The following is a 12,988-nucleotide window of genomic DNA, read 5'->3' on the forward strand; positions in this document are numbered from 1 at the left end:
TTTTATTAAATACATTTGATTTTAACCTTTTGATCTGCGATGACCTCTGTCCGTCCGGCGTTTCTTCATTTTTGAATACAACAGTTTTTATCATTAGAAATCCGCTGGTACTAGTAGGCTACTAGTGGAAATAAAAAATCTGTTTCTCCTAAATTCACCAAGAGATACAGTTAGATAATGCATCACGCTTATATTCAAATATAAAATTTCAGAAAAATTCTGACATTTTATATGAATCCTCAAAAACAAGCTAAAAATGATTTTATGTGGCAGCATTTCACAACATTTAAATTTCTAAGGACATTGTGTTTTCAATGTGTGTTTTAATGTCATGATTTTATTTTAAAAGCAGTTATACAAAGTTGTCAACAGCAAGGTGTGTGTGTGTACCTCCATAGCAGAAATGTAGCAATACATTTCACTCCCGGTAGAAAGCGTGCTCACAATCAACACAGGAACAAGGAGTTGATTTAAAATACATTAAAGACAAGCAGAGCACAAGACGAGAGGGTTCATAATAATGCTGACAGGCCTGCCAGCCACAGCAAACCTTTGCAGAAAACATTGCTGAGTCAATAAAGCAACTTATGTTCTGTGTGTATGGGGGACTGAAGGGTGCGACGATCGAGGGCCTGAAGGGAGCCCCCGTCTCACCGCGGCGTGGCGATGATCTGGTAAGTGCGCGGCAGATTGGCGAAGCTGCTGTACTCTGGAATGAGGTTTATGCTGTCGGGGCCTCCGGTGCAGGAAAAGGTGAAATTCTGCAGGAGCGACACCAGGAAGATGAAAAGCTCCATACGAGCCAGAGACTCGCCAACACAGGCTCTCTTCCCTGTGAGGAGAAACAATTAGAAACATTATTAGGAGTTTATTACTAAGGGTTATAAGTTTGATGTTAAGCACATCAATTACCCATTGTTAATGAAAAATAAGGCACTTTTACAACGAAACTCTTCAAAGGTCGTTAACTATCTACAGCATTAGCTAAAGACTGTTTCACCTGCAGAAAAGGGCAAGAAAGAAGGATTTTTCTTGAAGTTATCATTCTGGTCCAGGAAGTGTTGGGGGTTGAAGGACTGGGGAGTCGCCCAATTCCTTTCCTCTTTCAGCACAGAGTGCAACATGGGAATAATCATGGTGTCCTGTTGAGAAAAAGTAAGTAAGTTAAACGCATTCATATAAGGGCACAGACAAATGCTTAACAGCAGCAGCATTTAAAAGAGGAAAACATAATTAACAAAATTTACTAGAACAGCTTTTAAAATATGAAACAGATAGAAAAGCACAACAGTAAAATACACAATAAAAAACATTATTTAATATCAAGACAAGACATGAGGGTAGTGTAAAGAGCATGGTAAATCTGTGTCATGGGATTTTGAAAGAAAAAGGTGATTGAACTTCTAGCACTGAATATTTATGCATTGAAATCATGTATCTGAAGGTTTAAAATATTCAACTGCAAAAAATTCAACCGCCAAAAATTTAACCGCAAATAATTCAACGTTAAAATATTCAACTACAAAAGCCACTGCCCCCCCCCCCCACTACGCTGCAGCAGCTCATATGCGCTCTACAAGCGGGTTCCTGGTTTCAAAACTCCGCCAATCACTCCTAATAGCTTGTCGAAGCATCCCAGCATCAGCTGTCTATTACTGAATCTTACAGACACAAACCACACTGATGGCATGAAGTTAAAGTTAAAACACTCAACGAAGCCCCATTATTAATGGACATGGCTGAAATCCGGTCATCATAGTCGACAAGCCGAAGTTGTATTGGGGCGCTCGCTCCTTTTGCTTGACGATCCCGATCTTGAATCTAGAATCGATTGCTCTTCCTTGGGTTCCCGGATGTTGCGGTTGAATTTTTGCATTGAATTTTTTGCGGTTGAATTTTTTGCAGTTGAATATTTTGCAGTTGAATATTTTGCAGTTGAATATTTTAACGTTGAAAAACATTCAGATACACGATTTCAATGCATAAATATTCAGTGCTAGAAATTAAATCACCTTTTTCTTTCAAAATCCGATGACACAGATTTACTTGCATAAAAGAGGCTTGAATTAGTAATACAGTATATCCTGGGGTCGCCAGTACCTTGGGAATTGTATAACCCCTGAAAGAGATGTCGTGGAGAGCGTAGTGAGGGATGCTGAAGGGGACGATGTCCAGAAAGCGCTGCACCTCATGGATAACTGCATCTGTGAAGGGGAGGGACTTCCTGTTCTCCATGCTGGGAACACAGCTTTGTCCAATCACGCCGTCAATCTCCGTCTGCATTTTTTCTAAACGGGACAACAACGAAAAAACATTGTATATGGATTGATAGAGTAAGATGACCGTGTCCTCCATTCGGGGACTTACCCTGTATGTTCGGGTATTTAATCAGGACACTCAGGGCAAATCTAATAGTGGAGCTGGTCGTTTCCGTTCCGGCCAAGAAGAGGTTTAACACTGTGGAGATCAGGTTTTCATAGTGGAACTCAGTCTTGGGATTGTCCTTTTCCTGAGAGAGCAAAGAAGTGTTCCATTAGATGTGCAGCAGATAAAGAATATACACATTTGTTGGCAGAAAGTTAATTTGGCATTTCCTTTTGCATTTGAATAGTTATTCAAATTAATAATTTTATTCATTTATTTATAATTACTAAAAATGATAGTTTTCAAGAAAAATTCATGATTTTTCTTTTTGCGTATCCCAGAGCAAAACAAAATTTTCCACCTGATTGATTCTGATGAGAAAGCAGTCGATAAAGTCCCTCGGGGAGCTGGGGTCCAGTGTCTCTTTGTGCTGATGGATCTTTGTCTCAATGAACTCTCTCAACTTCTCAGCTTTGGCAAAACAAGCGTGCTGGGAGCCGGGCAGATGCTCCATTAGCCAAGGAAAGATGTTGTACAACTGAGGGATGATGATAAACATTGTATAGGAGATCATGTTAAACCCAAACTTTGTAATGATGAGCTATCAGCCGCTTACCTGACCAACAGGACTGTTCAGGAAATCTAAGACCTCAGATAGGGTGTTGAGGAGATGCAGGAACTTCTTGTCCTCGTAACCAAAGCGTTCTCCAAACACCAGGCAGCAGATCACATTGGACACAGTGCGGCTCAGCAAGAACCTGGGGTTGAAGGGCGAGGCTGAGGAGAAGAGTAAAACCTAATTGGACTCATCGATTAAAGGTGAAAATGATGAAATGAAAATGGTGTCAAGATCAGAAAATTCCCTGAAATTATGTTTCCCCTGCCGTGTAGATCTTTTCTTATTTGTTTGTTTTTATTTAGCACACTTTAGACGCTTTAACATATTAAAATCGGCTCTCAAATCAGCTGTCAAACAAAAGGTCGTCAGTCCCTTTAAATGCAGTTTAAATTCATCAATCAGTTCAGTGGATCACGGTATTCTGTGTTTACAAAAGGCCGTCAGACAGAGATAAGAATTAGAGAGCAGCTCAACATAAACACACCCGACAATACAACAAAGCACTACTCTCCTTTCAGTTATCGACCAACTATGTTCCGTTGAAGTCGTTAGATTGATATAGTGTTTTTGAAGTGTATTAGATCTTTTTCGGTTGCTTTTCTTCTACTATCCTTTAACAACACACATCAGAAACCTTCTTGGATTGAAGCTATCATTTAGGACAACTTCATTTAAAGGAAAAATCCCATGCCACCATTTGTTTGGATTGATGGTAAATGTAGTCCATTGAAGTTTGTTGGTCAAGAACAACTGAGTTTGCACCAAGAAAAATGTTGTTTTTCTTTCTGCACCCGATTCCATCATTTGACGTTAGTGGAGGCAAAAGAAAGACTACGGTTCATTCTGAGGAACGCATTGAGTACATTTACCAATAAGTGCATCATCCCGTTTCATATCATGCCGGCGTGGAGCGCGTGCTCGCAAAACTACAGCTGCATACGCACCTTTGAATGACTCCATGCGGGCCCTCAGGTGTCTGCTCTCCTCCTGGATCCACACCTCCATCCCCTTGCGTCCCATCCCAAAGTCCCTCAGGGTCGACAGTGAGAAGCGTCGCAGTTGGCGCCAGCGTTCCCCGTTGCTGATCGCCAAACCTGAAAAAAACAAAGGATGTGTGCCTCTTGCCGACCGGCTGGAATTCAAAGACATGCGTTCACGGAAACCATGGAAGTGGCGTCCGATTTCCGCTGAACTCACCGTAGCCCTTGGTAACCTTCATCAGAAAGGGCAGTGGCCCTCTGCCTGTGAAGTCGTCTCCCTGGTCCACCAGAGCCTCCTTCACCGCATCATATCCCACCAGGAAAACCACCCGCTGCCAGCCCAGGTGGACGGTCATCACAGGCCCGTGGGTTTCACTGAACTACGAGAAGACTGGATTTTTAGGGTTGTAACACTCTAATTCCCTTTCTTTTTTTTTCCGTAAAAAAATTCAATGAGCAATCAAAGCTAAAATACAACATGAGTGACCAAGCTAAAGACGCCTCAGATCACGTGATGATGTTCTTACACGACGTTAAATCGTTGTACTTTTTGCTAAACTAATTACTTACCTTGAGAATGCTTTTAAAAGGGGCATTTTTGTCCAGTTGCGGCAGGTTTCCTATCAGAGGGAGTGCGAAGGGTCCTGGGGGCAACAGATACTTGCGTCTGTTTTTGACCCCAAACAACCACAGCAGAGCTAAGATTAGCCCCGCCAGGAAAACTGTTGCAGAAAAGTCCATGACGCTCTTCTCGCTGGGTCTTCTCGACTCGACTCTGCTGGTCGGCAGATCCCTCTTATATTCCCTCAAATGCTTGTTTTGAACAGGGACATTCCAGTGGTGCTGCACTGGGACAGAGGTGAGTCACATGACTAGAGTGCACCTTCACCTGCTTTTTTATTGGCTAGAAGCCAGAGGGGAGCAGACAAACATCTGACTTGAATTATACCACAATCATTTCCCTCCTCTTTCGTCCACAGAATTGGTGTTGAAGGGATTGACCTGAATGAATACAAGTACAATATTAGTTTCAGAAAACCCAGAACTTTGGGGTATACTCGTTGTTTGTTTGTTTTTAAAATGAGAAGGGCCAACAAGAGGTCAGCAGTTGCAGCTGGATTAATATGCTTTTGACTGAATTTATTTAATTTATTGCATACCTGAAATAAAATGAAATGAATGAAAATCAAGCCGGTGTCCATGTTGCCATACAACTACACAACACATACAGCTGTAAAACACACCTACAAACAAAGTGCCGTGGTTGCATTACTCATCAATGAGACAGCTTTGTGCTTTTTTAAGCCAATCAACTGATGAATTGATTATAATTGAGATTTACCATTCACACTGCACTCAAATCATCAAAGTAATCTCACTGTGCGCGCCTCCAAGTGATTGGAGCTCTAGCGTGTTTACCGGTTATGTAACATACTCTCAAGCGTGCATCGGAAGGAGACCAGAATTTATGTATGCGATCGCCAAATAAACATGCAGAGCGGTCCAGCAAAGCTTTTACACTCTTTCGATTGAAAGCCCATTGCTTTATGTTTGTGGTCAATATTTAGATTCACATGTTGTTTCACTGTTATTTTCTCTCGGCATTAGTCGTGCGTGTGTCTAACTTGTGAGGCCGCAGCTTTTCTCTGCAAAGGCTTTGCCTTGTTCCTGTTTGAACGTGTTGAGTTTGATTGGATTTTGTCATTTCCCATCACATCTGTGAGAAATGCGAGTGGATTTACAATGACATCAGAAAACACCTTTGAATGTAGCTATGTATTTAATCTTCTCCCAGATCCTCTCTTCCATCCCGTTGCGTCCATCCCATAATCCTTCAGTGTTTGCAAAACCTGACTGTGGACTGCACAAAGACATTTCTGTTATATTATATGAACTTTACAATGGAAAACTGACTGTTCTCTGTGTGAGAAAACGTTGTGTCCTTTCTCTGGTGTGTACACATCTGGCACTGGTTCCCTCCACAAAATGCCAAATTTGCATTATTGCAACAAATAAACTGTTGCAAACAGACGTTCATGATACCTGCTTGTTTTTTTCAGCAAATGCATCATCAGAAGTAAATTGCTAACATGATGCTATAAATGAACAACAGCACAGTCCCATTAGTATCTAGTAGGCTTAAGACCAACTAGCTTTTTAGTGATGATATTCTGGAGTCTCATTGCGACACTTGTTAACGACCACAGCTTCAAAATCCACTGAAGTGCACAACTGATTCCTCCTTTTCCAGGTTTGGGGATGTATTCCTGCAATGTCCTTCTAATTGATATCTGTGACTTTGTATATGAACAGCATTTTTATATATATTTGACCAGAGGTTGGTATGGATTTAATTGAACTGGACCGAGATCCAAAGCCTTAAACCAATGCGATTCGTTAATAGCGGGTCATGGCAGTGAGACTCTAACCAACAGATTCCCTAAGCGAGAGGACGTCTAGTTCAATGTGGAATGAGCCCTGGTTTTCTTCCAGAAATGCCCTGGGATTCATCCATTGGCATTCTTTTTGGCATTACGTATCATACTTTTATCTAACTTATTTATTTCAACAAGATCATTTTAATAAACAAACTCCAACTTCATGATTTTTTAGGTGTAAATGCAATCAGCGGTCAAAATGTTAGGCTACAAAGGAACTGCAGCACAGTCGCACAAATTCAGGCCACCGCCATTGAGTTATAGTTGTGCTAGTGTTGTGGTGAAGTCTCATTGACACGCTTGTTGGCCTCTTTTAAGACACATAAAGACTGTAAATTTATGGTTAAGTGCCCAAATGCCGACTTATTTCTATCTTTGGGACTGGGTTTGGCTAATTATGTGGATTGAGAAAAAACAAGAATATAAGAAAAATTTCAGATTCAAACAAGATTTGAACTCATTTTAAGGCTTCAAAGGCGCAACAACCACACCATTGAATCTTAATCTGAGCATTAGTTTGCAGGTTTTCAACATAATTGCCATGTGACTAAATTTACAAACCCACAAAACTTGCTCCTTTCAGAGGCGGGGCAAGCAGAGAATGCTGTTTGGCCCTTTTGGCTGCCATGCAAAAAGTTGAGCAACAGGGATTGCATAATAGGCATCATGTGACAAAGAGTGATGTATGTCTAAAAGCACCAAAAGAATAAATTCTAAGAAGAAATATTCATGAAGGAGGTGACGTAGCTCCTTGTATCTGACTGAAGAAGACAGCTCAAAGTCATTGCCCCGTCTTTCATTCAGTGGTTTGTCAGCAGAATATCAGCACATGTCGCCCATTCCGGTGTAAAAAGCTGAGTGCACTCACAAGACACACACACACACACACATACAGAATCCACATCCAGCAGAACCAGAGATGTAAAAACAAAATCTTCATATTAGTACATTTGGCCACTCAGACTCGGCATCTACCTCTGTATGTCTGCACTGCTCCACCGAGCCAGCAAGCAAACAGCAGATGGAAGTAGAGGGAAAAAAGCAGAGTCATTGTGACAGCGGGCTTTATTGCTCACTTTTGGAACACATTTCATGTTATATGCAGATGCTGGGTAGTGGGGGTAATTGCTAAAAGTCAAGTGAAAGCAAATGAAAAGGAAAGAATGATGAGACGAGAATATTCACAGAGGTCAAGTAAAAAAAATAAACACAGCGGTGAGAGACAATGCGTGGAGTCGTCGTGGCGCAGGGGTTAGAGAAGGTGTGCTGGGAAGCACAAGGTTGTTGGTTCGATTCCAGGCTGCCCCATGTTCCACGTCGAAGTGTCCCTGAGCAAGACACCTAACCCTTAATTGCTCCCCGGGCAAAAATGTGAAAAAGCCACGGGTTTAAAAGTGTAATGTAAGTCGCTTTGGATAAAAGCGTCTGCTAAATGACCTGTAATGTAATGTAATGTAATGAGAAACACAGCTGTCCAATAGACTGAAATATCCTCAATAACATCTGCTGGGCTCTCTGGAATCCTTGCTCTGCTCCCTCCGTCAACCTCGAGCCGTCCTCTGGCGTGGAAAGACTGATACAACACGGACAGTGTTCAAGAGTCAAGGTCACGAATGATTTACCTGAGGAGAATGGGCGTAACGCCTGGAAGGACATCTTCATTAATTAACAAATCCGGCGCGTCAATAACAAAATTGATGCCCTTGTATTATAAAAACGAAAAGATGAGAAGAAAGGTGTCTCTCTCTCTACCTCTCTTTAGTAAAAACTAAAAAGCAAATCCTCCACAGTCGAAAGCATCAAAGTCGGAGTCGCCCTCGAAGTCGAAGCTGTTGAAGTTGGGGGAGTCGACGTCCTGGCTGCAGGCGCTGAAGGAGCCCCCCGCGGGCAGCTCGGAGAAGCCCCCCACGCCATGGCCGATGTCCGGCGCCCTGCTGGCCAGCGGGGAGGACGGGGAGGAGTTGAGGTAGCCAAGAGCGGAGGAGGCCGCTGCCCCTCCCATCAGCAGGCACACCGCCCTCACCGCCCGGGCGTCGCTGCTGTTGCCGTGACGAAGGCAGTCGGATACGCGGTGAGGAGGGGCCCCGGAGACACTGCGCAGAGGCCGCCGGGGTCCTCCTGCTGTGGAAGGCAATTGAAACATTATGCACATTATATAATTGACTGGATTTGTTCTGTTCTGTTCTGTTCAACCATTTGCTAAATACACTTTTATGTCTGTCTTTTTGCCATGAACGTGTCATGAAAATGCAATTTATTTTTCATTTACAGGAGGACCTGATGGCAGACCTTGGCTTTGGCCTCCGTCTCGGAAGGAGCCTCCTCGCTCTGTGACTCGAGACGAAGGAGGGGGGGTGCCCTCGCCGACCCTGGGTGACCCGGGGTCTTTGCTGCTGGGGGGGTCGGGCAGCGGGTCCCTGTCGGTGATGCAGGGGGTGATGCTGCACTGCCTCTGCAGGGTGAAGGGTGACATGACACCCTAGAGAACAGATATCATTAGAAACGTATGTAGAAATACACTAAATGAGCGGTGGGGTGGGACAAAGAAGGGGCCGAATGAGGCGAGAGCAGACTCACCTCTCTCACTTTCCTTATCATGTTCAGCCAAAGACTGTGAAAACAAAAGAGGGAATCATTATATTTGACCCATAATCAGACCTGCACTCTTTATGGGGACACAAGAGAATGTGAGATATTCTTATAAATCTGACATGGTTACTGCCTCTGCAGTGAACATGTCCAATAGTGAGTGGGACAAAGGAGATAACATCTGATTAGGAACAGGGTGAGGGACGTGAATCCTTTGATGTTTGTGTGTGTGTGTGTGTGTGTGTGTTTGCATGAGAAGAAGAGACACTAACTTGCAGTCATCTGGGTTCTCAGTGAGAAGCAGCAGGAACTTGTTCTGCGGCAGGATGAGGGCGAAGCAGCAGTCCCTGCGGCCCCCCGGAGGCAACCTGGGCAGGTCGAGGATTTCCCGACCCTCTGCGATGGACTCGCAGAGGGTCTGCAGGGCGACCACCTGGTCCGGGGGGGACTCTGCGTCGCGGCACACAAGCAGGCTTCCCTCCATGGTCAGCACGAGGTACTTCTCCTTCCACTGCTTAAACACAAAGCCCCCTGCAGACACACGAGAGGAACAGAGGAGGTTTCGTTGTTGTTGTTTTGTTGCTTCTGTTATCTTGTGTGTGATGTGGTACGAGCAACAAAAGATCAGGAACTTTGTAACTACTGACAGTTTTATAGGTGCAGGTACTGCAGGTGATCGTTTACTCCCTCTGATTGTAATATTTTTGGGGATTAGCTTTTGGTCATCTTAGAAAACTCCTGGAATGGTTCCCTTCATGCCGAGGAAGCCTTTTTTGTGTGCTGATAACATTTCTGAAGGCTGTGGTTTGGACTGCATTTTTTTTCAAAAGGTGAATCAAATCCAAATCTCTGGATAATTAGGCCTACTGTAATAAAACACAGTAGCAAATACACATACGTACACGCACAACAGCACAAACAACAGCCTTGAAAATGAAAAGCGCAACTCTGTCTACCATCGAACCAACGTCCCACACAGGCGTCAATGGGCTCGTAACAGATGGGCAGCACATATAGATGGAGAAGATTTGCTCTGTTTTTCCATACGGAGGATTAGAGATGAACAGTTTGACAAAAGGGCCCCTCACCTTTGCCAAACCCACTTAGGAATAGAAGTTTAGATTAACTTTACTATCAGCAATCTACAGTTAAGAGAGGACAATATCTTTTTTTCAATCCGAACTGCTGATTTTGTTAGAAAATATCATCTTCTCCTTCTTACTCTGATCCCTGAGCCACACTGACAACTGTCAAATGGAACCAATGGAGATATGGAACAGATGCGGCTTTGTTAAACATAATTCTGTTAAATAAAAGACATCTGGGAACGATCATATCACACAAAGTGAATTCACTCATCTTTCAGTTTGGGTTTCTGAGGAAGTATTCCTGTTTACTCGTTGTTCTTGAGGAGAATAAATACCAGTATTTATTAGTCCACGCAGGGGAAATATCATGACCACAAGTCTAAAATATCGGACTGGTGTTAAAGTGTCATGTTTGTCTGAACAAAAAATTGTTTCTTTGATTTATTTTGACTGTCAGTGTTGGAAGGGAAGTTGTTTCTTACCATGTTTGTAGCGTTTATTTCTGATTAAAACGTTTGACCCGATAATGGTGAAACTAACACAAGTGTAGGCTGCGAACACAGCTGACCCCAATTTCTAGCCCCAAAAACCTGATTGGATAAGGAGTATTAAAAGACAGAACTGTTGTGCATTGCAGAAATCTACTCAAACAAAAAAATGTGAATGTTATGGAATCAGCACAAACAGGAACAACAACGAGACAAAACTAGTCCGTCACACGGTGCTGAGAACTGCACACGGACCAGGGAGACAAAGCAGGCCTACCGTATTTCCTGAGGAAGCCCCGATGGACGCCCGCCGTGCTCATGCCTGCGTTCATCGCAGCAACAGGGACCAAATGACAGGCAGATCATTGGATGCTGAAAGCCGGGTGATAGAGAGAGAGAGAGAGAGAGAGAGAGAGAGAGGGTGAATAATCCCTATACTATTTAGGCCTTCCTTCCTTAAACCCGTGCTGTTGTGAATGGAATTGGAACTGTCCCCGCTTATGCACACATGACCGTCATACGAGCGCCACAGCCAAAATAATCATAACAGTGATGGATAAATCCCACCAGAGAGATCACTGGGATTTTCACGGCGGCCATCGCCAGATGCCTCGCTGGACTCGCCTCCATCCCCTCCGATCCAGCTCCTCTTTCGGGAGATTTAAGCCTCTGTTCGCGGTCTTGCGTGCGACATGCGGGCGTATTTGTAATGACCTATCATTAAATCGCCGTCAAACCGGTGTCCCAATGTCTCTCCGTGACCTTGGACGGCCACGAGACCAGGGCACGGGTCACCTCGCCGCTCAAGCAGATTAAAACAGAGGGATTATTATCGCTGCACAGCTGGAGGCCGTTCTTGCAGTGCGGTGGAACGGACCCGAACAAGATTTGTAATCTACTCAGGCGTGTCCCCCCCTGCAGGCCGCCGCCGCCAAGATATTGACTGGGTTCATTAAAGCATGTATCCCAAAGGGATTAAAACAATTGTCTTAACATGCGCTTGATTATCAGGCTGAGATACCATTATGTGAGTAGAGGAATGTAGGAGAGACTTTGACACCGGAGAGGAATCCTCAATGAGGACGCGTCTGAATACAGAAGACACATCAAAATGTCCAGAGAAGCTGTCATCTAGTTAAGAAGTTGATTTCATAGAAGCACACCGCTTGTTTAGTTTGACAGAAACCCCGGGGCATTTTTCTTTTAGATTTGGGTGGATTTCTGTGGGAAAAGGCGCTGTAAGTAGTAAAGGACTCTTTGGGGAAAGCGGAACGGCATAAAAAGTACATAAACTATGTGTTTGGGTCGTTGGGGTCGTCCGTCACTCCATCCGGTTCATTCTTGAGAAGAAGCTGTCTCCGCATGGGACTACTTTATATTTAGCACAAACGTCCACATGGACTCAAAGACAAATTTGTCTTGTCTTGGTCCAAAGGAGAAGGTCAAGGTCACTTGGACCTCACTTTGAAATTGAGGGGATTTCCTCAGATTTGGCACAGATGTCCACTTCCATTAAATGTTGACCTCATTCAAATTTGGCGGTCAGAGTTCTCTGTGACCCCACAAAAGCCAAGTGTAAACAGGCTGACAAAGGCTTAAAACCAGGAACTCTTTCAGCTTTAAAATGAACTGTATTTAAAATTAAATGAAATTTAACAAAAGCAGATCCCAAAATATGTTTGTAATCTGTTGGCACACCAATGAGCTAATATTAAACTGAAGGTAATTTTCCATAGTGAATTTGGTGTCTGGTGTAGAAACACGGCTGCATACGTTCAGTAATTCTGTAAATTCTGTAAATGGCCCACGATCACAAAGGTCCCCCCTTTAAAGTTTTTCCTAAATTATTGTATGTTTCCATTTATGTCGCCACCAGTATCCATACACGTATTAATGGGAATTTATTTTTACATGGTACACACGTGAAGACAGTGTGTTTACTTTACTGTCTGTGAGTCATTGTCAACAGCAGGGGGCAGAAGAGCCCCTGTAAACTTTAGCCAGTCACGTGTCATTGTGTCACCAGCAGGTTAGCGGGAAGCATTTTGTCTGGCTGCACTATAAAGACAGTGAAGAAGAAGACTCAGTAGTAGCTCATTGTTGGCATGTGTAGCTGGGAGAGCAGCCGGAAGGGGTTTCCTACGTCTGCCACCCAATTAGACGTCTTCTCCAACACCGACAGGTTGTTTGCTTCTCAGGCAGTGGAGACTGAGTAGTCTTTACCTAAACGTCCCTTTAAATCGGTCTGTTCTGATTTTGGTACGACCTGAAAAACCTAAACACTGCAGTGCTGCAGAGCCAGTGCCCATCCCCCTCAAGACCAAAACACTCGCTCCTTGCAGGCCCATCCAGCCCCCCAAAACATTGTGTTTCTGAGTAGAACACCCCTCTTTCTTGTACAGGACCCCCCTCGGTGACCCTC

The 12,988-nt window shown here is 43.8% G+C and overlaps 2 protein-coding genes across 2 annotated transcripts; both read right to left on the reverse strand.

The window, feature by feature from the left end:
• Positions 1-317: 317 nt before the first annotated feature.
• Positions 318-4,986, reverse strand: cyp2y3 (cytochrome P450, family 2, subfamily Y, polypeptide 3). The gene is made up of 9 exons (XM_040189645.2): positions 4,534-4,986; positions 4,181-4,343; positions 3,928-4,077; positions 2,981-3,141; positions 2,726-2,902; positions 2,368-2,509; positions 2,101-2,288; positions 1,001-1,142; positions 318-832 (listed from the first exon to the last, which is right to left on the reverse strand). Exons 1-9 carry the CDS (start codon positions 4,702-4,704, stop codon positions 651-653), a joined length of 1,476 nt encoding a protein of 491 aa, XP_040045579.2. The 5' UTR covers positions 4,705-4,986; the 3' UTR covers positions 318-650.
• A 2,462-nt stretch (positions 4,987-7,448) lies between these two features.
• On the reverse strand, positions 7,449-11,006 carry LOC120826994 (uncharacterized). The gene is made up of 6 exons (XM_040189666.2): positions 10,844-11,006; positions 9,263-9,521; positions 8,979-9,012; positions 8,691-8,880; positions 8,154-8,522; positions 7,449-8,045 (listed from the first exon to the last, which is right to left on the reverse strand). The coding sequence occupies exons 1-5, from the start codon at positions 10,896-10,898 to the stop codon at positions 8,170-8,172; spliced, it is 891 nt and encodes a 296-aa protein (XP_040045600.1). The 5' UTR covers positions 10,899-11,006; the 3' UTR covers positions 7,449-8,045; positions 8,154-8,169.
• Between the last annotated feature and the right edge of the window lie 1,982 nt (positions 11,007-12,988).

The sequence above is a fragment of the Gasterosteus aculeatus genome, chromosome 1 (genome assembly GCF_964276395.1).
Source record: "Gasterosteus aculeatus chromosome 1, fGasAcu3.hap1.1, whole genome shotgun sequence".
Lineage (NCBI taxonomy): Eukaryota > Metazoa > Chordata > Actinopteri > Perciformes > Gasterosteidae > Gasterosteus > Gasterosteus aculeatus.